Source organism: Anabrus simplex, chromosome 1 (genome assembly GCF_040414725.1).
Source record: "Anabrus simplex isolate iqAnaSimp1 chromosome 1, ASM4041472v1, whole genome shotgun sequence".
Lineage (NCBI taxonomy): Eukaryota > Metazoa > Arthropoda > Insecta > Orthoptera > Tettigoniidae > Anabrus > Anabrus simplex.
The window spans coordinates 1,238,107,413-1,238,133,012 of record NC_090265.1 but is presented as its reverse complement, the minus strand read 5'-3'; the positions used below and the strand labels follow the sequence as shown (position 1 = coordinate 1,238,133,012).

Genomic DNA, 25,600 nt, shown 5'->3' with positions numbered 1-25,600 from the left:
ATGCATTCAGTAGCCAACACTGCAAGGCACACCCTGCGATGAGGGAGAATGACATCTGCCGTGGGAAACTGGGTTTTCCTGTGGTGGAAGAGGTAGAGTTGTAGGCTATGTGGTGTGTGAGCTGTAAGAATGTTGGGACCGCACAACCACCCAGTCTCCAGCCAAGTGAATTAATAATTAAAGATTAAAATCGCTGACCCGGCCGGGAATTGATAACGGAGAGTCCTCTGGACGGACCGTTAAGCTGCGAAGGCGAATAAAACGCACCCTGTTACTATTTAATGCTGGACAGCTAAATAGGTAGGCTTACATACATCTTGCGTTTGCTAGCGAGACCTAGCGTTAACAGTGCACTGTGTCTTCTAGCTCAGAAAAAGAGAATAGAAGCTTTTGAAATGTGGATGTTACCGTTGTTTAACGCCTAATACATCGAAGGTTTTCGGCGATGGAAATGAAATGTCGTGTTACAGCAGAATGCTGAAGGTGAGATGGGTAGATCGAGTCACGAACGAAGAGATACTGAATCATTTTGGTGATGTCCGACTCGTTGGCTGAATGGTTCAGCGTAATGGCCTTCGGTTCAGAGGGTCCCGGGTTCGATTCCCGGCCGGGTCGGGGATTTTAACCTTCATTGGTTAATTCCAATGGCCCGGGGGCAGGGTGTTTGTGTTGTCCCCAACATCCCTGCAACTCACACACCACACATAACACTATCCTCCACCACAATAACACGCCGTTACCTACACATGGCAGATGCCGCCCACCCCTATCGGAGGGTCTGTCTTACAAGGGTTGCACTCGGCTAGAAATAGCCACACGAAATTATTATTATTTTGGTGATAGGAGAACGATTTTGTGGCATTTGACCAGAAGGAGAGATAGAATGATAGGACACAACTTACGACACCCAGGACTTGTTCAGTTGGATTTTTGAGGGAAGTGTGGGTGGTAAGAACGGCAGGGGTAGACCAAGGTATGAAAATAAATGAATACAATTGCGTATGACTTTTAGTGTCGAGAGTGTCCGAGGGCAAGCTCGGCTCGCCAGATGCAGATCTGTTGATTTAACGCCCATAGGCGACCTGCGCGTCGAGATGAGGATGAAATGATAATGGAGATGATACATATACCCAGACCCCGTGCTAGCAGATTTAACCAGTTATGGTTAAAATTCCTAACCTTGCCGGAAATCGAACGCAGGACCCCGTCCGTCCGTCCGTCCATCCGTCCATATAGGTACGTATTTACATACATTTTGACTGTAGACCGATACCCTTTCAGCGTTCATTCTGCAATTCTCTGTAAGTTAACTAAACACCTTTACAATCCTCTATTTGAAACTAGGTATGCGTTCTCGTTTAATTCCACACCTTCTTTCTGTCATTGAAATCTGAGTCTAACCATCGTCGCCTTGGTCTCTCTCCACCTCTCTTACCCTCCGTGGCCGAGTCCATTATTTTTCTGGGTAACCTATCCTCCTCCATTCACTTCACTTGACCCCATCACTGAAGCCTGTTTACACGTATAGTTTCATCATAAGATTTATTCCTGACTTAGCCTTTATCCACTCATTCCGGGTATCCTCCTGCCATTGTTCCAACCTGTTTGCACTAGCAATAATTTTTGCTACTTTTTGCTACTTTCATGTCATTTTATGCTTAAGATATCCCGAGTCCGGACAGTTGAAAAATTTAAATTCCTGCTGGATGGATGACAGTCCTAAATAACAGTAATGTTGTGGCTTTACGTCCCGCTAACTATACAGTTTTCGGATACGTCGAGGAGCCAGAACTTTGTCCCGGAAGAATTCTTTTATATGCCGGTAAATCCATCGACGCGTGGTCGGGCATATTTGAGCATTTCCAGATACCCCTGAACTCAGCTTCGGATCGAACAAGCCAACGGGCTCAGAAATCCAGTTCCTTACCGTCTGAGACATCCAGCCTAGATTTATCGTTTTAAGGGGAGATGCAATCAGGCAACCATTCCCTCTTTCTCATTAGAAGAGAAAGAGGAGTGTGGTCAGACTATTCAGGGAATGAAAGCATGAGCAACGGGAAAGGAAAAGGAGAGGTCACGGAAGGCGTGAAAATGACTCTCTACACTTAGTAACTATTTCGATACTCGTCCAGCCATTGACCGAGTTTCGAAGCGCCACTGCTTTTTTTTTTTTTTTTTTTTTTTGAAGAGCTTGGCCAGATGGCGCCATGCTTTCGCACCTCCAGTAACATATCTGGCTGGCACAACCTTGCATGGTGTGGCTTTCCTAACAAACAGACAGACAGTGACTCTGCTCTGTACCTTTCAGCAACCGTTTTTTTTTTACTTCATCACATTTATTCCTGATCGTCCGTTTCTCTCTTTGTTCGAATACAACGTAGTGTCGCATCTTGTGTGTGTTGATGAAGCTAATTGTAATTTGTCCCTTCTGTAATCTCCCAGAGAGAGGGTGGCCTCTTTTAGGTGTCCTGCCCTAACCCTTCGGGATGAAGAATGAAAACTTTCAATGTCCGGCTCCGTAGTTATTTGGTTAGCATCTTAGGTATCGGATCTCAGGATCCTGAGTTCGATTCTCGGCCGGCTCGTGGGGTTTTAACCGTGAAAGACTTTCCTGGCCTCGAGAACTGGATGTTTGTACTTTCCTCAATATTCCTCTAACTCACACAACACCCAAAATCATGTTCTTTCCTATACACAGCAGGCGCCTCTACCTTTGTCTGAGGGTCTGCCTTACAAAAACTTCAACAGGTCAATAAGAGTAACACGAGATTATTATTATTATTATTATTATTATTATTATTATTATTATTATTATTAGTGGACGAGGAGGTTCAAATATGGGCTACGGGACGGTAAGGGTTTGGCGGGTGTTGTAGCCTAGTGGATACAACGTGAAATTTTTCAGACAGTTTACTGTAACGTTTGATTTCACTCTCTCACGAAACGACCGGAGCAAATTATGTTATATCCACGGACATATTTTGTTATGTTGGATAAAGTGGAAATTCGTTGCATTCTTATGTTGGATATTCTGAAAATAGGCACCATTTGCTTACAGCAGCACTCTACAGACTGAGTTCGGTTGCAGTATGATGATGGAGTGAGTTCTCAGCGTTTAACATGAAAAACAGTCATATTACACACTTTTCTTTTATCTATAATACAATATTTCTTATAAAAGCATTCATTTCCGTCAGTTAAATGCAGTACCATAATTAAGTAATTCGGTACAATTGTGAATGTCCTATTATCACACTGTCCAGATCAAATCATATTATGTTCGAAGAGTTTTTTTTACCGATTTTCGTAAAATTCAATTCCGAAATGATTTGATTTTTGGCGTTTCCTGGGCACGTGCATAATGTAGAATAACCACTTTTACTGCTTTGTGATTACTCGCTCGGTTTGGTTATATTCAATATTTTGTTTCTCTTGTAAAATTTCTTTTAGTGGGCATAAATACGCTTAGCAACGATACTGCTCATTGTTTGCTTTGGGCAGTTATCAGTCACTTGCGAAATAATTTGACATTTAACCCTTTTCAGTAATTAAGAGTCTATCGCTTAATATTTTTTTAAGTTTTGATGGTGAGATAGCTGACAGACTTCTCTCATCGGCGGCCACAGTTTGATTTCCGGCCAATGCGTGTGGCGTTTAGGATTTGAAACTTAATACCTCTGTTGTTCGTATTCCACGTAAAAATGGAATACCATGGAATACCACGGTATTAACAATCTCTTAAAAGGAAGGAAGCTTACTTTAATTTTTATATTCATTGGTTAAGCGTTATTACAGTCGCAATGTATCAATGTGTAATTTGACTGTCAAGAAAATACTTAATTTTACATTATGGACAACAATGAACAAAGAATATGCTTTGGCGATCTTTAAAAACAAAATAGTAGGCTTTTGCGCTACAGAGAGAGAGGTTTAAATCTCTACTATGCTGGAAATGGTTAAGATGATTTCATGCCAGGACAGCAATGTTACATCGTCAATTAGATATTCATAGTCCTCATCATGCTGTTCATTTCACTGTGAAATATTCAGAGAGTCATTTGCATTCTCCATTTGTATGTACAGAATAACCTTGAGAGAGAGAGAGAGAGAGAGAGAGAGAAAGGTTTTTTTTTTTACATTCTGCTTTACGTCGCACCGACACAGATAGGCGACGATGGGAGAGGAAAGGGCTAGGAGTGAGAAGGAAGCTATCGTGGGCTTAATTAAGGTACAGCCCCAGTATTTTTCTGGTGTGAAAATGGGAAACCACGGAAAATGGAAAACCATCTGCAGGGCTGCCGACTTTGGGATTCGAACCCACTGTCTCTCGAATGCAAGCTGATAGCTACGAGTCTCAAACAGCGCGGCCACTTGCTCGGTGAGAGAGAGATAATAACTGAATTTGACTATATAGGGAACAGTACATACATACATACATACATACTGTACATCTTCATTATAGACTGTAATGCCTTTCAGCGTTCAGTCTGCAAGCCTCTGTGAATTTACTAAACGTCGCCACAATGCTCTATTTGAAATTAGTTCTGTGGCCTCCTTTAGTTCTATACCTCTTATCTTTAAATCGTTAAACTAAGTCTAACCATCGTCGTCTTGGTCTCCCTCTACTCCTCTTACCCTCCATAACAGAGTCCATTATTCTCCTAGGTAACCTATACTCCTCCATTCGGCTCACATGACCCCACCACTACGCCAGTTTATGCGTACAGCTTCATCCATCGAGTTCATTCCCAACTTAGCCTATATCTCCTCATTCCGAGTACCCTTCCGCCATTGTTCCCACCTGTTTGTACCGGCAATCATTCTCGCTACTTCCATGTCTGTTACTTCTAACTTATGAATAAGATATCCTAAGTCCATCCGGCTTTCGCTCCCGTAAAGCAAAGTTGGTCTGAAAACAGACCGATGTAAACATAATTTGGTCCGAGAGCTGACTTCCTTCTTACAGAATACTGTTGATCGCAACTGTGAGATCACTGCATTAGCTTTACTGCATCTTGCTTCAATCTAACTATATTACCATCCTGGGAGAACACACATTCCAAATACTTGGAATTATCTACCTGTTGTACCTTTGTATCACCAATCTGACATCAAATTCTCTTGGATTTCTTACCTACTGGCATCAATGTAGTCTTCGAGAGGCTAATTTTCATACCATACTCATTGCACCTATTTTAAGTTGCAAGATATTAGACTGCAGGCTTTCGGCACAATCTGCCACCAAGACCAAGTCGTCAGCATAGGCCAGACTGCTTACTACATTTCCACCTGCCTGAATCCCTCCCTGCCATTTTATACCTTTCAGCAGATGATCCATGTAAACCACGGACAGAAAAAGGTGAAAGATTACAGCCTTGTCTAACCCCTGTAAGTAACCTGAACCAGAGAACTCATTCTACCATCAATTCTCACTGCAGCCCAATTGTTAATATAAATGTCTTTGATTGACTTTAGTAATCTACCCTTAATCCCAGGGTGAACATCTTTTCCCTCGGTATCCTGTCATATGCTTTCTCTAGATCTACGAAACATAAACACAACTATCTATTCCTCTCGTAACATTTTTCAATTACCTGGCGCATACTGAAAATCTGATTCTGGCAGCCTCTCTGTGGCCTGAACCCACACTGGTTTTCATCTAACTTCCTCTCAACGACTGATCGCATCCTCCCTTCCAAGATGGCAGTGAATACTTTGCCTGGTACACTGTTGTACGACTGTTGTATTTACAATATGGACAGGCTGAGTGGTGCAGACGGTTCAGGCGCTGGCCTTCTGACCCCAACTTGGCAGGTTCGATCTTGGCTCAGTCCGGTAGTATTTGAAAGTGCTCAAATACGTCAGCCTCGTTTCCGTAGATTTGCTGGCACGTAAAATAACTCGTGCAGCACAAAATTCCTGCACCTCGGCGTCTGCGAAAACCGTAAAAATGTAGTTAGTGGGAAGTAAAGCAAATAACATTAATTATTATTATTTACAATGTTAAGCTAGTTCGAAATCCACTGTAAATGGTAATATTAAGGTATTAGAAATATTTAAGTAATATCTGAGTCTGTATGTGACTGCGTCGTAATTATGATGCTACGTTATTTATAACGGGAGATTTTAAGTTATACTTCGTACATTTTGGGCGAATTCTTGAATTAATTCGTTGTATTTATGTTACACTACATCTAGGGGAATATATATATATGAAATGAGGAATGTAGAATCCGGACATTTTGGCAGTATATTTGACGATGTATCACATTCAATTGATTAAAGGTACAAGAATACAAGTTAATATCCGCGCGAGAAAAGCCATCGCAGATGTACCGTGCTGGTCCATTAATAACCGGTGTTATCGCCTGACTGTTGAACGCAGGCATGCAAACGGGCATGCACTGTGTCGTACAGTGCCGGATGTTAGCTTGTGGGATGTAGTTCCATGCCTGTTACACTTGGTCGGTCAATACAGGGTCGGTTAATGCCGGTTGTGGATGACGCTCGAGTTGTTCAATGATGTCCCATACTGCTCGACTGGGGACAGATCGGGGGATCGAAGAGGCCAAGCCAACATGTTGACATTCTGTAGAGCACGTTGGGTTGGAAAATACCCCCGGGAATGCTGTTCATGAGAGTCAGCACAACAGGTCGAATAACCAGACGGACGTACACATTTGCAGGCAGGGTGCGTGAGATAACCACGAGAGTGCTGCTACTGTCATAGGAAATTGCTCCCTAGACCAGAACTCCTGGTGTAGGTCTAGTGTGTTGAAGCCGTAGACAGGTGGAATGCATGCGTTCACCTCGCCTCCTTCTCACCAACACACGGCCATCACTGTCACCAAGGCAGAACTGCCTGTCATCGGAAAACACAACGGACCTCCACTCCATCCTCCAATGAGTTCTTGCTCGACACCAGAGAAGTCGCAGACGACGGTGGTTTTCGGCAGGTGGAATGCACGCTGCAGGACGTCTGGCTTGGAGCTGTCCTTCAAGTAACAGATTTCGAACAGTTTGTTGCGTCACTGTGATGCCAACTGCCACTCGCATTGCTGCTGCAGACGCAGTCCGCTGCACCACAGACATACGCCGAATACGGCGGTCCTCTCTCTCAGTGGTGCCACTGGGACCTCCGGACCACGGTCTTTTTGCAAGCGTACCTTCTCGTGACCACTGCTGCCAGCACACAAGCACAAAGGAGACATTCCTGCCAAGTCATTTCGCAATAGCGCGGAAGGAAGATCCACCTTCACGTAGCCCTATTATACGGCCTCGTTCAACCACAGTGAGCTGTTGATACCGGCCTCTTCGTCGTCGTAAAGCCGTTCTTGACCCACTCACAGTCACTCCGTCCAATCTCACAGGTAACTAACGCTCTCGCACAGTATTTTTTTCATGGGGGGCCCCCGAAGCCCGCTGCCCCCGCGTAACCCTCGACTCAATCTACATGGCTTCCGATATGCTATTAATTTCTAGTAAGAAAGAGATAGCAGGGAAGAGTGGGAAATGATGCAAGGAGTATCTGCCTGTTTCCATGTCAGACACTTTACCAGGCGAGATTGTATTGGTTGGATAGTGTTAAGGTGTGGTATTGAAGGGCCAGGGAAAAACCACATAGGCAGAATGGAGAAATAGCCTACATGTAAAACCTGACATCTTGTGATAGCACATGCAAGGATGTGGGCTGGAAATGTCCAGTGGTAGTGTTAGTTGGGAACAGGTATCATGCACAAGTCATAAACCTATTCCTTGCCATTCCATCTGCCAGGGGATCAGCCCGTCTGGGCACTGCTGTGAATAGCGCGGGCCTTGCCGGCTGCGGAGCCATGCGTCGAGCACCACTAGGGCCCGCCACACAGCGCCACCTCCCTGGGGTCCCTCGTATCCAGTCTCCGATCCCGGAGAATGAGGCCAAGCCCGCGGAGGCGGGGGCCTCCTGGAAGGGGGTGGGTCATGACGCCGGGCCTCCTTCCTCTCCGCCCGCGCCATGGTTCGGTAAACAGGGAAACTGCAATGGGAAGCAGGGTGGCCGCCCGTGCAGTTGGCGCACACCGGCGCCTCTTTAAGTGTTGCGCAGGCCGTGTAGTGGTGGTCACCACCACAGCGGTTGCACCTCACTTGGAGCCCACACCTCTCCTGCCGGTGGCCCCACCTCAAGCAGCGGAAACACTTCAAGAGTTGTCGAGGGGGACGTTTCGATCTCACCGGATTGCCGCTACCCGGTGAGGTCCTCTCCTGGCTGGCCCCTCGGTCGGCTGCTGTCCTGGAAGCAATAATGTGTTGCGGCTGGGTGGCCCTCTCCTGGTGGGCCGGCGTGTTCTTCTTCCTCCTGGTCCTGGGGCGGCGTCTTCTTCCCGGGGATCTCTTCTCGGCTGAGGAAGAGACCTCTACCTGGTGGCCCTCATCCCGGCCTGGTGACCCTGGGGGTAGCGAGTGGCTCCGCTGCGTCGTCGTCTTCTTCCTCCTGGCTGGCGGCGGTGGCGTCGGTCGGTGCTATCACTCGACTGCGTTCCCTGTACTGTGGGGCGCACATCGAGGTCTGCAACTCGACAGACATGCTGGTATGCTGGGCCTGGACAGCAGCCTCTTCAGTAGGCCTACAGCCCGTATTTAAAGCAAACCTGATGTGCAACGTCATGAGGCCGCTACCAGCGCCACGCAAACACGATGTGTGGAAAATTTGAATCAGCGTCATCTTTCTGATGTATAAACAACGTTCATTAATCTAACACAACCGCTTCTTGGTGTTTGGATACTTTCTTTTTTCCGCCAGTGCATGTATATATTTTACAAGTTGCTTTAAGTCATACCGACACAGATAGGTCTTATAGCGACGATGGGACAGGAAAGGGTTAGGAGTGGGAAGGAAGCGGCCTTGGCCGTAATTAAGGTACAGTCCGAGCCTTTGCCTGGCGTTAAAAAGGGGAAGCGACGAAAACCCATCTTCAGGAGTGCCGATAGTCGGGTTCGAATCTCCCGAATACTGGATACTGGCGTCACTTAAGTGACTGCAGCTATCGAGCTCGTATTTTATGTAAATGGACATGGTTTTCCATGCGTCTGATAATAATAATAATAATAATAATAATAATAATAATATTAAAAATTGGCCTCAGTTACCGTGTGCAGGTATTTTGATTCGACGCCATCTAGGGTGCCTGCACGTCAATTATGACGTTCCGTTTTACTCTACCAGATGGCGAAATAAACCGTATCTATTTTGGGTGATCTATGGCTGAGTTTTAACTAATTTTTGGAGGTCTAAATTAAATTGCAAGATTTCCACCTGTTTCGGCTCAATTGAGTCATCATCAGCACTGGAAAGACATAAAATGGGTATTAATTTTGAATAAGTCCGCCTCTGTGGTGTAGTGGTTAGCGTGATTAGCTGCCACCCCCGGAGGTCCGTGTTCGATTCCCGGCTCTGCCACGAAAATTTGAAAAATGGTACGAGGGCTGGAACGGGGTCCACTCAGCCTCGGGAGGTCAACTGAGTAGAGGTGGGTTCGATTCCCACCTCAGCCATCCTGGAAGTGGTTTTCCGTGGTTTCCCACTTCTCCTACAGGCGAATGCCGGGATGGTACCTAACTTAAGGCCAGGGCCGCTTCCTTCCCTCTTCCTTGTCTATCCCTTCCAATCTTCCCATCCCTCCACAAGGCCCCTGTTCAGCATAGCAGGTGAGGCCGCCTGGGCGAGGTACTGGTCATTCTCCCCAGTTGTATCCCCCGACCAAGAGTCTGAAGATCCAGGACACTGCCCTTGAGGCGGTAGAGGTGGGATCCCTCGCTGAGTCCGAGGGAAAAACCGAACCTGGAGGGTAAACAGATGATGAATTTTGAATAAAATATAACAATATGATATTGATATATTTAAAAATATATGTCTGTTAGGTCTCTAGTGAGATAACGTACTGTAAAACGTATGTTCTGTACAGCACAGATAAAATATGATGAGGTAAGGGTTGTTCTGTCCGAAGGCAGGTCCGAACCTCCGCAGAGGTGTTCCTGAGCCGGAGTTTACGTGCGGTAGGGTGGCCAGTTCCTTTCCGCTCCTCCATTCCCTTACCCCCCACCAACAGCGCGTGGCAACCCATCCAACTCCTGACCACGCCCAATGTTGCTTAACTTCGGAGACCTCACGGGATCCGGTGTTTCAATACGGCTACGGCCGTTGGCAAATATGATGAAATGACATTAAAATCTTGTACAAATCGATTGACTACGGTAGATACAAGACAACATCTACACCAATAACCTATTTTTAAAACAAAAGATTTCAGCAGATGGGGCTAACAATTTGTACAAAATTTTACTTGTGATAGCACCTGCAGTCTGCCTCTGTGGTGTGGCTGCCACCCCCGGAGGTCCGGGTTCGATTCCCGACTCTGCCACGAAATTTGAAAAGTGGTACGAGGGCTGGAACGGGGTCCACTCAGCCTCGGGAGGTCAATTGAGTAGAGGTGGGTTCGATTCCCACCTCAGCCATCCTGGAAGTGGTTTTCCGTGGTTTCCCACTTCTCCTCCAGGCAAATGCCGGGATGGTTCCTAACTTAAGGCCACGGCCGCTTCCTTCCCTCTTCCTTGCCTGTCCCATCCAATCTTCCCATCCCATCAGCATAGCAGGCGAGGCCGCCTGGGCGAGGTACTGGTCATTCTCCCCAGTTGTATCCCTGACCCAAATTCTGAATCTCCAGGACACTGCCCTTGAGGCGGTAGAGGTGGGATCCCTCGCTGAGTCCGAGGGAAAAACCGACCCTGGAGGGTAAACAGATTACGAACGAACGATAGCACATGCAAGGATGTGGGCTGGAAAAGTCCAGTGGTAGTGTTAGTTGGGAACAGGTATCATGCACAAGTCATAAACCTTTTCCTCACCATTCCATCTGCCAGGGGATCAACCCGGAAGCGGGAAGGAAGCGACCGTATCCTTAATTAAGATACAGCCCCAGCATTTGCCCGGTGTGAAAATGGAAACCAGGGCTGCTGGTAGTGGGATCCGAACCAACAGAACAAATACGACCTAGGCCACCATAGCTCAGTGGGATAGAGCATCCGACGCAAAATCGGAAAGCAGTGGATTGGGACCCCACTGGTGTCCGGTTGGCCATTTTTGTTCTCTAGTTGACATCTCTTCGATATTCCCATGTACCATTTTATTTGGAAATACTGTCTTGCAACGAAGGTAGTCAGTAAAACTCAGTATACACTCATAAGTACGTTAAAGAATATTGTTGAATGCATAAAATTGTAACGAGATCGGTATGGTAAATGAAAAACACAGCTACTGGTAGTGTTTAAAATTCTAGGACTAAAATTTATTTTCTTCTAATCCTTAAACACTGCACATACACACAAGTACACCAGTTTGCGCTCTATCTCTTCTCTCGCTAACTCAGTCACACTGGTTGTTCACTCTACCGCTTCCAGACTAACACAATCACAATGCACAGTGCACATTACACATTGTGCCACTAGTGTCGCCTATTGTCTAAGGCAGTTCCACAATTATACCTGATGTGTTCTATCACGGCCACTTAGTTCACAACCTGCGCACAACACAGTCTCACAATTCTGTACGTCGTACACTGTCCGTACATTCAAAACAGTCTTCGTTCACTGTCCCTGGTCTATCCCTAGTCGAACTCTCTCACGCTGCAGCAGGGTACACAAACGTTCACTCCACAACAGCTGGACACGAGAGACTAAACTCCTCGGCGACGGACACAACAGAACGATAGATTTAGTTCCACAGGGCGAGTTGGCCGTGCGGTCAGGGGCACGCGGCTATGAGCTTGCATCCGGGAAATAGTGGGTTCGAATCCCACTGTCGGCAGCCCTGAAGATGGTTTTGCGTGGTTTCCCATTTTAACACCAGGCAAATTGGGATATCCCGGCACTAAAAGCCATACGACATTTACATTTTTACCAGGCAAATGCTGGGGCTGTGCCTTAATTAAGGCCACGGCCGCTTCCTTCCAACTCCTAGGCCTTTCCTATCCTATCGTCGCCATAAGACCGATCTGTTCCGGTGCGACGTAAAGCAACTAGCAAAAAAAAAAAAAAAAAAAAAAAAAAAAGAAATTCAGTTCCACGGATGCAACACTCACTTCACGGCACTTACTGCCTGATTGCTCTCTCTCTGCTCAACTGTTGCTGTCCACTGACTGACTGACTGACCGTCTTCAATAGTCAGGACTAAAGGTTTCAGAACAGTCCGGAAGCTGGAAACGCCCAGAACATTCTCGGCCTCCAATCGTGTCGAGGTTTCCAGCAGCGGTGAGAAGCGTCCAAAGAGAGGAAAGAGCCATGTCTGAGAAGGGCTGGCTTTGCGTTTCTGACTCGTTCTTGACTGGTTGCGAGCCCATGCCAGCGGGTGTGGCCAACACCTCGGTGACGTCAACTGTTCAGGATACACCAAGCTAGCTCGCCCCTCCTCGAATGGGGACAATAATGGCGGACACCGTCACAATATGTACAATTTACAGCTATGCTACAGTTAACAACAACTAAAATGATGACCCAGTATTTGACATGACCTTTCGGCGAACACTATCTAATAAACTGAAACTTTTTCTCGCGAATAATAATAATAATAATAATAATAATAATAATAATAATAATAATAATAATAATAATAATAATAATAATAATAATAATAATAATAATATAATTGAAATTAAGGCCACGGCCACTTCCTTCCCACTCCTATCCCATAGTCACCATAAGACCTCTCTGTGTCGGTGTGACGTAAAGCAAATTCTAAAAAAACTAATAATAATAATAATAATAATAATAATAATAATAATAATAATTGAACTGAATCGAATCCGAGATCCCCTGAACCTAAGACATACAAAATAAACACTGAATTAATGCAGGTTTTTCACAATGAATTAATTAACACAGTAAGTACACAGCAGTTGAGCACAGAAAAGCGAGTTCTCTATAGGGCATAAGTTATGTTACTGTATTTGTTGGCTGCCTGCCCTGTGGGTAACAATGAGTTGTGTTACAGGTGCCGATGCCAATCATGAGTGTGCCTTTCAACATCTCCGCTCTGCTTTTCGCGTGCGTCACGTCGGCGGAGGTCAAATCGGGTTTGATACACCCCGACACTTTCAGCTTCCCGGAGAGACACCGCTACGATTGGCTGGCTAAGATGAAGGCTGAGAAACAGGTGAGTCGATGCATTCACTTCTTATTTTTTCGTTAAATGAACTACTGAATAATACAGCCTCAAACTTGGTGTAGGTTAAAATCACCCTGACTGATGTTCAGATCTGGCTGTATGGCACTAGTCACGCACAAACTTACTTGTGCTCAAGGTTACAGGATTAGCTTTTAACCTCCTGATGTTAGCTGATTCTAGGGCGCGTCCTAAATATGACCAAATATTACTAAATAGTTTGTCTTATATTTTTCATGCGTAAAGTGAATCTTGACGTGTCCAGTTTGTGTGCAGTAGTTATAAGTTTCCTAACTGTCTGACAAACTTTTGAAACATATCATAAATCTGGATTAAACTTGAAAAATATGAAATATCTGCATTTAATATGAAAATCTGAAAATTAATATTCATTAAATAAAATACACACTCGTCGGACCTTGTACTCACACTTACTTGTTACCTGCTTACTTACACATACGTTATTTGAAGGGCGCCAGCTGCCACTCAGTGCAGCAATAATAGAATGAGACTCTTGACTATCTCTAGGGTGTGGGGTAATAAGCTTACTTTTGACAACATACCATATAAGTTCTGGGAAAAGGAGATTGGCGTTCGGTTTCCCCATTAATTTTGAGGTTAAGATATTTTACTGTCATTGAAATGAAACTATGAATTCGTTTGATAGAACAAAATATATTCTTTAAATAATATATAAAAAATAGTGAGTCTTGTTGCGATAAAACAGATCAGAATATGAAATTATGACATTGCAACTGAAAGAAACTAGGCATGAATTTGAATTCTTCTTGACCGGACATTTAACAATTTATACGAAATATTTCCCTCACTGATTCACTTGACTGTACCTTCAACACTTTGAGTGTAATTACGACGTATTCCTTTGATCTGGTGTTTACTGTAGATGTGTCACGCCTAACTTGGTGATACATCCTTGTGACTGCTTCTTCTCCATATCATCTGACTTCTTTGTAAGTCAATATGGTATCCCTCTCTGACTCCATGGTAAGCCCTTCCGTCCGTGTCTTCAACTAAGTAACCGACCAACTAACTTTGGCCTCACTCTCTCAATGACCAATAATTAATGGCTCACTGAGTCTTCTCCATCTCTCGTTCACACTCGTTGACTGACTGACTGAGGCCTCTTCATCTAGTAGACTTCTTCACTGTTCAGCTTCCGTTTAAATAATGACTGACGCTACAAGATGTAGCCACCTTTTATAGACGTTAGTTGACACAGCTACGTAATCTCCAGAAATAACAATGACATACTCCCACAACGCCTCAAACCGTTGCATGTAATGGTGAAATCCCCCGGGGCGGCCGACTCTCTGAGCGAATTTCTAAAAGCTCACGATGACGTAGCCATGACGTAGCGATGACTTGGCAGAATCGCCAGCAATATTGCACAATGTAAGGATGTCACACTCAACATCTGATATATCGAAACTCTCACTGTACAGGTATTTAATGTTAATCTACATACACGTATATATGCATACACTCAATTACAAATACGCAAGGGACAAGCTTTGCGTAATGGAATTGAATAATAATTATAACAAAATAATAGTAATCTCACAGATGAAATAATAATACTGACATAATAATAATAATAATAATAATAATAATAATAATAATAATAATAATAAAGATAAAATAATAAAATACAGATATCATCTTGTAACGGGATTTGAACCGTTACATAGTGAAATATATTAGTCATCGTTTTTACAGAAAACTAGCCGGGAATGGCAGCCATTTTCACATAATGTAAGTATTAGCAAATTATCACGTTAATGTAGTAATAAAAATGTTACTTTATCTTTGTATGCCGACTTGGTCATGATGGCAAATTGTGCTGAAATTTGCAGTCCAATATCTTGGAACTTGAGACCAGGTGGAACGACTACTATATGAAAATTAGCCTTTCCTAAGTTAAAGTAATGACAGTAGATAAGAAACCAAAGGGAACTGAATGTAAGATTGGGAATAGAAAGCTGGAACAGGTAGATCATTTCAAGTATTTAGGATGTGTATTTACTCAGGAGGGTAGTATATGTAGAAATTGTGATTGAATCCAGGTGCAGCAAAACTAGTGGAGTGAGTTCACAGTTGCGATCAACAGTATTCTGTTAGAAAGTCAGCTCCCGGACGAAACTATCTTCACACCGGTCTACTCTCAGATCGACTTTTATTTACGGGAGTGAAAGCTGGGACGACTCCCGATATCTCATTCATAAGTTAGAAGTAATAGACAAGAAAGTAGCGTGAATGATCGCCTATACAAATATTGAGAACAATGGCAGTAGGGTAATCAGAATGAGGATATAAAGGCTAAGTTAGGAATGAATTCGGTTGATGAAACCGTACGCATAAGCTGGCTTCGGTGGTGGTGTCATGCAAGACGAATGGAGAAAGATAAGTTACCCAGGAGAATAATCGACACGTTCATGGAAGGTAAGAGAAATGGAGGGAGACGAAAACGACGATGTTTAGACTCTTTGTAACTATTTAAAGATAAGAAGTATAGAACTAAATGAGTGCACAGAGCTAGTTACAAGTGGAGAATGGTGACGGGGTTTCGTATATTCACAGAGGTTTGTAGAGGCAGAAGGAACACTAAAAGGCATAACAATCTATAATGAAGATGTATGTATGTATGTATGTATGTATGTATGTATGTATGTATGTATGTATGCATTGTACCTTTCTGGGTCAGTAAGAAAATAAATCACAATAAATAAAGTGGGGCCACAATCTACCAAATTTCCTGTCTTCTCTTGACCTGGCTAGTTCAATGGCATCGCCCGCGGAACGTCCGTAATTTTGGCCTCCAAGAACCACTAAATAAGATCTCTTAAAGATGTAAGTAGGACAGGAATTGCATTTGTGTGAGTGAAAGAGGATTACACATTTCTTAAAAAAATTGATATAGGTACTAAAAGTTAAAGATGGACAAAAAATCCCTTAAATAACTTGATACGATTTATATTACATTTAGCGTTGGTCCGACTTATTGCCTGAATGGTCAGTGTTGAGACCTTCAGTTCAGAGGGTCCCGGGTTCAATTCCCGGCCGGGTCGGGGATTTTAATCGCCTCTGATTAATTCTCTGGCCAGGGGACTGTGAGTTTGTGTTTGTCCCAACACTTTCCTCTTCATATTCACACAACACACTACACAACCACCACAGACACACGCAATAGTGATTACGTCTCTCCATATAGGGTTGCGTCAAGAAGGGCATCCGGCCGTAAAACAGGGCTAAATCCACATGTGCGACACAGTTCGCACCCGCGACCCCACAGAGGTGGAAAAAGCGGTAGTAGTAGTAGTAGTAGTAGTAGTAGTAGTAGTAGAAGAAGAAGAAGAAGAAGATTGCAATTAGCGTTGGTAGCTATCAAGTGGCAACAAGTCAAAAATCAATTATCTTGGAATCCGTGGGGGCGTTATATAAACATTACACTGTACATTTAAATAAGTTTGAATAGACTCGACTATTTGCATCGAACTTAAACGTCCTGGTACACGAGATAAGCAACAGAAAACTTCGCATGTAAAAGAAAACTATTAAAATTATTCTCATTTAAATCTGGGATACAAAATCCACACGAATGCTTAGTTAGGACTTTCTGATCCCCCCCAAAAGACACTGAAGCTAATATGAGCCCGATCTCATCAGCAAAGACGAGGATTGAACCTTTTGTTTTGCTAGTTGCTTTGCGTCGCACCGACACAGATAGGTCTTATGGCGACGATGGGACAGGGAAGGCCTAGGAATGGGAAGGAAGCGGCCGTGGCCTTAATTAAGATGCCTGGTGTGAAAACGGGAAACCACGGAAACTATCTTCAGGGCTGCCGACAGTGGGGTCCGAACCCACTGTCTCCCGGATGCGAGCTTACAGCTGCGTGCTCCTAACCGCACGGCCAACTCGCCCGGTATGGTTGAACCTCGAAACCCCTAAAAGGCATACGTGCTTCCCTGTTAGCAGTGTACAACGAAATGACAAACACGAACATAGAGACACACAGAAAACAAGAACAATAAACCAATCACAAATATTCCACTGGATCTGAAATAAACACAGAAAATACACACTGGTCTTGCGGGCTTGGTGATGTAATCGCATCTCTGGGTCGTCCTTCCGGATCAACGTTCATTGACCTTCCCTTTACTGAGGGAATGGCAAGGTCATCTTACCCTCGCTGTTTTAAACAAAAGCATATATCTGTCTGCAGATACACATAGCTACATGGCGAAGCCTTTTTCACATCTGCTAGCCGTCACATGGCTAATGGGCCCTCTACTGAAGTACAAGGAAGCTCTCAGCTGACCAAAATCTTATCCCTGAACACGGGACAGACAGCAGGCGCTCGTGACCTCTCAATAAACAAAAACATATCTCTCTGGTCTGGAATCAGGCCTACATGCTGGACCTCATTTCAGGTCATTCAGAATGTCCAGAGTATACTCAGCACATCTCTTTTCTTCATGCAACAGACTCCGGTTCATGCCACGTGCATAGCCATGTGATAGTTTGCCAGAATTATTTCGAAAACCCTTTCTAGTGTAACGTTGGTATTTCTTATGCACATCTGAAAAATTCATGCACATTCACATAACATGCAGTCCTTTAAATTGCAATGATCCTAGCTCCACAACCTTCCATAAATTACTTCCCAATAAGAATAACATTACTTTACATTATTATAGTAGAAACCTAGTTCAATCCTAACACCCTCGTAACCATACACAAATGATACAAAGCTAATAACACTGAGAACACATGCATTAGTCCTAAGCATAATTAATTCACAGCCATTAAGGCATAATTAACGTTTATTTACAAAGAAAAACATGCGAAGCTAATCTGTCCCTCTCTCATGCTAAAGAAAAATCTGTTCAAACTTATCTGTTACATTGCGACCTCACGGCTCCTCCTTGCTGGACTGTGGTATATGAATTTAGCCCAAAATTTCACTAGCGTCGTTTTGGGCTGCTGGTCCTCGGTCCAGTTCCATGGTATGGTCCATCGTGCTGCCGTCTGCTTGAGTGCTGGTTCGTAGGAAGATCTCCTGCTTAAACAGCTCTTGTCGTAGATTCCTGTACCGTCAATAACTGCAACTTTACGCACACAATTAAAATGCCTGCTGCACACTCTCGTCACTCCTAGTTCTGCATATCGTGTGTTATGACCGAAGAAACTATAGAACATATCTCTCATACGGGCTTATAGTTCGTTCCGTAGAGCTCCTAATCGTAATTGGAAAGTATTTGTTAAAAATTGTAGCACGTATCTGCGCGCTGATTTCTGGATCAACGTTTATTAAAATATTACTTCCTAGCTCTGTGTAATTGCTATTTCTCGAGGCTACGGATGATAAAAACTAACCAAACACTATATATTATGACACTGGTTTTGTGTAATTGCTACAAGCTCACGACGCACCCTGCCTCATCGTCTGTCTTCCAAAGAATGCCATCTCCACTTAATGCTCCCTTTTATATCTTCTTGACAGAGACGCCACATACGGGGAAACCCTATGACACACACGCTTATCCTTTGTGCAAACGAAAGCTTGGTTCGCACGCTCATCCCACTCAAATCAAACTAAGAAAGGCAATTATATTTAGCACATTGGATCAGTTGGGAGCACACAATAAATTATAAGAAAATTATCTGTTATTTTAACTTCGTCGAATTACGTTCACAGGAGTAATTATTATCATCATATTTTCAAACCTTGCCAGGCCTGCTTCATGCCGCGTTTCTTCTTATAATGGTGGTATATATGAATCCCCAGACAGTATTCGAGTCGTTTTATCCTTTCCCTGGATTCTTCGCTCTCTCAGACATCTTGCCATGCCCGGCCTAGGTTCCCTTGCCCCCCCTTCGATATCCAAGCTACCTTTCGCGCCTTTCCGGTTTCGACTCCCGGTACAGCGCTCCTGATGCGTTAAATATTATCTCTGTCACCATGAAACGATATGATTCATTATGTATGTATGTATGTATGTATGTATGTATGTATGTATATGCATATATTTCTGTATAGAAAGTTCTAATTGTATATATGTGGTGTTGGAAACATCACCTCTATAAAATAACGCAGTTCTCAATAGTTAACATGTTTATTCTTAAGAATTTTTGATTATGAATGCTTTCAATAAAAATTTATTTGAATTGTCACTTTATTTACAACACAATTTATTTATAAAATAAAGATACCCAAAATGCCTCAAATATTACCCTCAAAACAAATCAAAGACCTTCCAATTTACGTAAATAATACGGAAGTTATTACTGTATGTACAATTTACTGCACGGTCAAGAATGCGGATTAGACCTTGGCGGTATAGGGTATGGCCACCGCGTATGGCGTTGGCTGCTACAAGGTCATCAGTGCTTCAACTTCAAAAATAAACAGCAACAACAACGACATTTTTTACGTCGCACCAACACAGATAGGTCTTATGGTGACGATGGGTTACGAAAGGCATGGTATGAGAAGCGTGCCAGAGTTTTAATTAAGGCACAGACCCAGCATTTTCCTGGTGTGACAATGGAAACCACGGAAAACCTTTTTCAAGGCTGCCGACAGTGGGGTTCGAACCCACTATCTCCTGGATGCAACATCACAGCTGCGCGTCCCTAGCCGCACGGCCAACTCACCCGGTAACTTTAAAACTAGTCCAAAACATGTTTTATGATCTATTAAAACAAATAATTAACATACATTTTTCCGTTTTTCGACTGAACACCGAACCCGATTAATCGTTGGTGGTTAAATTGCTGTGCAGTCGGTATTTGAAAGCACACTTTTCAGGACAATATAATATTCTGTGTCTCTTCAAACCTTCTTCATGTGGTGGAGTCTCCTTGCAGAAGCTCGGCGACTATCATATAATATTTTGTTCTATTTAGCGTTTCGTATATCAGGGCATGGATATAGAGCCACTGTTGGAGGATCCACTATCAGTGTAATCGTCTCCGCTAACGCCCATATTTTTCTTCCATCTTGCATTCAATGGTCAGTTGTATTTGGTTGTATTTGTCATTTCGGAAGATGTAACGGAATAAGGCTGCTTCCCTGTGCTCTTCAACGGTTAAGATTTCATATTATTTCCCAGCACGATGGAGTACCTCCTCGTTGGCGACGTGCTCCAACCACGGGATCTTGGATTTTCTGTGTTACATCGACATTTCGAAAGCTTATAGTCCGTTCATTGACTAAGTCTTTAGTGTCCATCCTTCCACGCCATAAAACAGGACGCAGTAACACTTCACTATAGTGGTAATATGAAAATAGGCCTTCTGATAGCTAGAGCAGAAGTGTGGGCCTACTGCAGAGCCGTTGCGAGGTGTCGCCACACTCCTACATTCATTTCTTCTTCTCACCATCGTTTTCATTCGTTCAGACCGCTGTATTCTGTTGTATCGTGCCAGACTACGAATGACTTGGTCTCATGTTCTATAAAATACTATATGCTTAATAACGACTACACAACAGAAGCAGAAATACAATAGCACTCACACTGAACGATAGACGCCAAGATCTGAGATGTGAAAGGTCTAGCAACTGCAGGCGGACAGCAGGCACGTCTCTATGGCGACGCAGTGGGGCCATCTACATTTTTATGGCAACCATACCTCTATTCTCTTCTGCCCAGCCAGACAGGCAGTAAACGGACCCTCCATGAACTAGCTGTCAGAACACGTCTTTATTACACGCCAAGGAATTTCGGATCGCAGGTTATGGTTCTACTCAAGACGTTTTAATTTCAGAATTACACCTATTGTATTGGCAATTTTGGTTTTTACAACCGAAATAATTTTTATAGTTAGCCAGCATCGTAGTTACATGAAATTTGAAACCTTTTGAATGTTTCCTCTCAGGAAGATAAGAGATTTTTTTTGCACGCTGTTTACCATGAATTGTTTTCTGAATGTTTAATTTTTAGGGCAGACTCGTTGCTTACTTCTTTGATGCTGTTCAAAAGGAACTGAAGGTCTTCTAAATTGTCAGTCAATATCACGGTTGTAATCTGCATAGCAGGTGTTGTTTATTCGCTTTCCGTTGAACCCGTTTCCTTTATCAACTCCATCAAGGGCAATTCGCAAAATAGCATCCGAGTGTAAGTTAACTGGATAAAGGATATAACTTCATCTCCTATCATCAGGAGTTAAATTGAACACATAATGTATGGCATAGCAACGCAATAACCATATAATCCGACTCCTTGGCTGAATAGTCAGCGTTGAGGCTTTCGGTACAGAGGGTCCCGGGTTCGAGTCCCGGCCGGGTCTGGGATTGTAATCACGTTCGATTAATTCTTCTTTCTAGGGGACTGGGTGTTTGTGTTTGTCCCAACACTTTCCTCTTCATATTCAGACAACACACCTCACTACCAACCACCACAGAAACAACTGATTATATCCCTCCACATAGGGTTGAAGTCAGGAAGGGCATTTGGCCGTGAAACAGGGACAAATCCACTTGTGCTCCATAGTTCACACCTCCGCGGCCAAAGGTGTGGGGAAAGTGGTAGAAGAAGAAAAAGAAGAAGAGAGCAATAACCATGTACTGTAGATACATAAATATCTATATATCTACTTACCTACTTAAACACATGTATCTTCTTTATAGACTGTTGCAACTTTCAGCATTCATTCTGCAGGCTCCTGTGTATGAACTCTGCGCATCCATAATCTTCTATTTGATTCTACTCTCGTCTACTTTCCCATTTCGTACCTCAAAATGATTAAAAATTGACTCTAGCCAACGGCTGCTGTCTCTCTTACACTCCATTTTTCTCGTAGGTAATCTATCTTCTTCATTCGTCTCACATGACCCTACCGCCCGAGCCAGTTCATGCACACAATTTCGTCCATCGAGTTCATTCCCAACAGTCTTTATCTCCTCAGTGCGAGTGCCCTGTTCACCCACCTCTGTTTGTATCAGCAATCGCTGTCGCTGCTTTCATGTCGGTTACCTGAGTCCACTCAGCTTTCACTCTCGCACACCAAAGTCGGCAGGATAATTTTGTCTGGGAGCATACTTTCTTCTTACAGAATTTCACTGTTAGCTGACAACAATCCCTTGGCTACAGTTTAATTTGATTTCAAGGGCTGTCAGGAAAAGGTGGGTTGCTATAGTGAGTTGCTATGGAGATCGTTCCGGCAACATTTTAAAAGCTTTGTACATATTTTTGGTTGCTAGTGGCTTTACGTCGCACCGACACAGATAGGTCTTATGGCGACGATGGGATAGGAAAGGGCTAGAGTTGGAAGGAAGCGGCCGTGGTCTTAATTAAGGTAAGCATTTACCTGGTGTGAAAATAGGAAACCACGGAAAACCATCTTCAGCGCTGCCAACAGTGGGATTCAAACCCACTATCTGCCGGATGCAAGCACACAGCTGGGGGCCCCTTAACCGCACGGCCAACTCTAAAGGGCCACAAAGAGCAAGGAAGTGGGTGTGTCAAGACAAGCCGCTGACAGGGAGAGGCATGCCCACGTGTCATCTGGGAAACTATATGAAGGTTGGACAAAAAATGTAATCTTGTACATACTAACTGATTGTTCTGTCAACGAAGGATACTACGGATAGTAATCAAGGAAATAGCCGGGGGGGGGGGGGGAGGAGGTTCTAGCCTCCAGTAACCCGCACTTATGGAAGTTTTACAAAAGAAAATAAACAGTAACTGACAATAAACAGGTCCAAGTCGACTCAATGGGTTGGTTCTTTTCAACATTCACAGAGATATAATTGTAAAACCAATAGATCTCTGGAATTTATTTTTTAAGAAGCCCCGAAAGTTGGACTTTAGATTGTAATCTGAACATTCGACCTTGATCATAATGTTCTTGTTCTGCATTTTAGTGTAAGATTTTGAAGTGTATCGGTACTGCAATCTGAATATTTACATAATTCACTTGTCTGCTTCTTCTTTTCCTAGCACTTTTTCCCATATCTGTGGGGTCGCGGGTGCGAACTGCGTCGAACATGTGGATTTGGCCCTGTTTTACCCTATATGGAGGGATGTAATCCCTGTGGTATGCTGTATACTGTGATATGTTGTCTGAATATGAAGAGGAGAGTGTTAAGACGGACACATACACCTAGTCCCCGAGCCAGAAGAATTAATCAGAAGCGATTAAAATCCCCGACCCGGCCGGGAATCGAACCCGGGACCCTCAGAATCGAACGCCAGTACGCTGACCATTCAGCCAACGAGTCGGACACATGATTCACTTGTATCAGTGTCATTATAATGACATGCATGCTCTTACCATACACGCACAAGCACCTTCATTATGTCCTGTCATCATTTTGTAACTATAACCCCCCCCCCCCCCCATCCATCGGTTGGTCCTGGTTACGCTAATAATAATAATAATAATAATAATAATAATAATAATAATAATAATAATAATAATAATAATAATAATAATAATAATAATAATATACTGTTCAATACGCTTTTGATCGAGTAGACTGGGAACAACTTTTCCTTACCATGAAAAAAGCAGGAATTGATTGGAAGGATAGGCGCCTTATACTAAATTTATACAGAATGCAGAACACTGATTTAGAAATCAGTGGGACAAAGAAAAATGCCAAAATAAGAAGAGGAGTTAGGCAAGGATGTCCACTGTCTCCTTATCCCTTCAATATGTTCATCGAAGAAGCCATCGCAGCCATGAAGGAGAAAACAACGGGGGTCAAAATTAATGGCAAACAAGTACACTCTATAAGATTTGCTGATGATATTGCCATACTAGCAGAAACTGGTAAAAGTATGCAGAGAATGATCAACATATTAGCAGAAACTTTAGGCAAATGGAACCTCAAAATTAATACAAGGGAAAAAAAAACCATGACAATGTGTAAAGACAAGAAAACACCTATAACACACTTCTAAAATTGGTCCTGATAAAATAGAACAAGTGAAACAGTTTTGCTACCTAGGAACCCTGATCATGAGCGATAATCGGAGCATATCAGAAGTCACGAAGAGGATAGCCACGGCAAAGAGAGCATTCGAAGATAAAAGGCATCTGCTGGCCAACAAACATATAGATATTCAAACTCGGAAGGCCTTTGCAAAATAGCCTTTGTATGGAGCGTGCTTCTGTATGGTTGCGAAAGCTGGACATTAGGAATGCAAGTAAAAAAAAAAATAGAGGCTGTTGAAATGTGGATCTGCAGAAGAATGCAGAGGATAAGTTGGACTGAAATGAAGAGCAATGCCGAAGTCCTTAGAGAAGAACGGAATCTGATAACTGAAATTGGAAAACGGAAAATAAAATTTATTGGTCACATTCTGCGGCATGAGGAGTTCCTTTGTAATGTCATTGAAGGAAGAATTACTGAAAAAATAGGAAGAGGACGACCCAGAGTGTCCTATTTCACGAACCTGCTTCTGAAGGTGAAGTGCAAGACAGTAGTATAATTGGACAGTTCTGCGGCCACCGCCACCTCCGGCTCCCAGTGGCCACCTCCACCTCAGCCAGTGGCCTCTTCCAGTACTGCCAACTTAACCTAACTAGCGCGACAGTACTGCCAACTTAACCTAACTAGCGCGAAATTTGAATTTGTAAACAAAGCCACGTGCTTTTTGACAGCTGTCATCGACAACAACGCATCGCTAACCTCAGTACTGCCATCTTGACGGGCCTAAACCTCAGTAGTGCCAACTTAACCTAACTAGCTCGAGATAAACAAAGCCACGTGCTTTTTGACAGCTGTCATCGACAACAACGCATCGCTAACCTCAGTACTGCCATCTTGACGGGCCTAAACCTCAGTAGTGCCAACTTAACCTAACTAGCTCGAGATAAACAAAGCCACGTGCTTTTTGACAGCCACGTGCTTTTTGACAGATTTGTAAACAAAGCCACGTGCTTTTTGACAGACAACAACGCATCGCTAACCTCAGTACTGCTATCTTGATGGACCTAAACCTTAGTGGTACCAACTTAACCTCACTAGCGCGAGGTAAACAAAGCCACGTGCTTTTTGACAGCTACGTGCTGTTTTGACAGCTGCCATCCGCCATCTTTGAGCACCGTGCTGCCCTCTTTCGTCACCTGTCATCGGCAGTGCTGCCATCTTGACGGGTCTAAGCCTTAGTGCTACCAACTTAACCTAACTAGCGCGAGGTAAACAAAGCCACGTGCAGCTGTCATCCGCCATCTTTGAGCACAGTGCTTCCCTCTTTAGCTACTTACCTTTGAAATGTGGTGGCGGATAATTTGAAAAATGCTTTTTTGACAGCAGCCATCTTGCATCGCAAACCTCAGTGCTGCCCTCTTTAGCTAGATACCTGTGGTGGCAGGCAATTCCACGTGACAGCAGCCATCTTTAATCAAGAGAGCACCGTGCTGCCCTCTATGTGGTG

The 25,600-nt window shown here is 43.6% G+C and overlaps 1 protein-coding gene across 3 annotated transcripts in view; it reads left to right on the top strand.

Annotated features, from left to right (window-relative positions):
• The window catches only part of LOC136858229 (urea transporter 1), a 340,258-nt gene that overhangs the window by 298,139 nt on the left and 16,519 nt on the right, over positions 1-25,600 (top strand). For all 3 annotated transcript variants that reach the window (XM_067137617.2, XM_067137616.2, XM_067137615.2), the window contains exon 8: positions 13,022-13,183. In XM_067137617.2, coding sequence (XP_066993718.2) covers positions 13,022-13,183 — 162 coding nt within the window. The remainder of the gene's footprint in view (positions 1-13,021; positions 13,184-25,600) is intronic.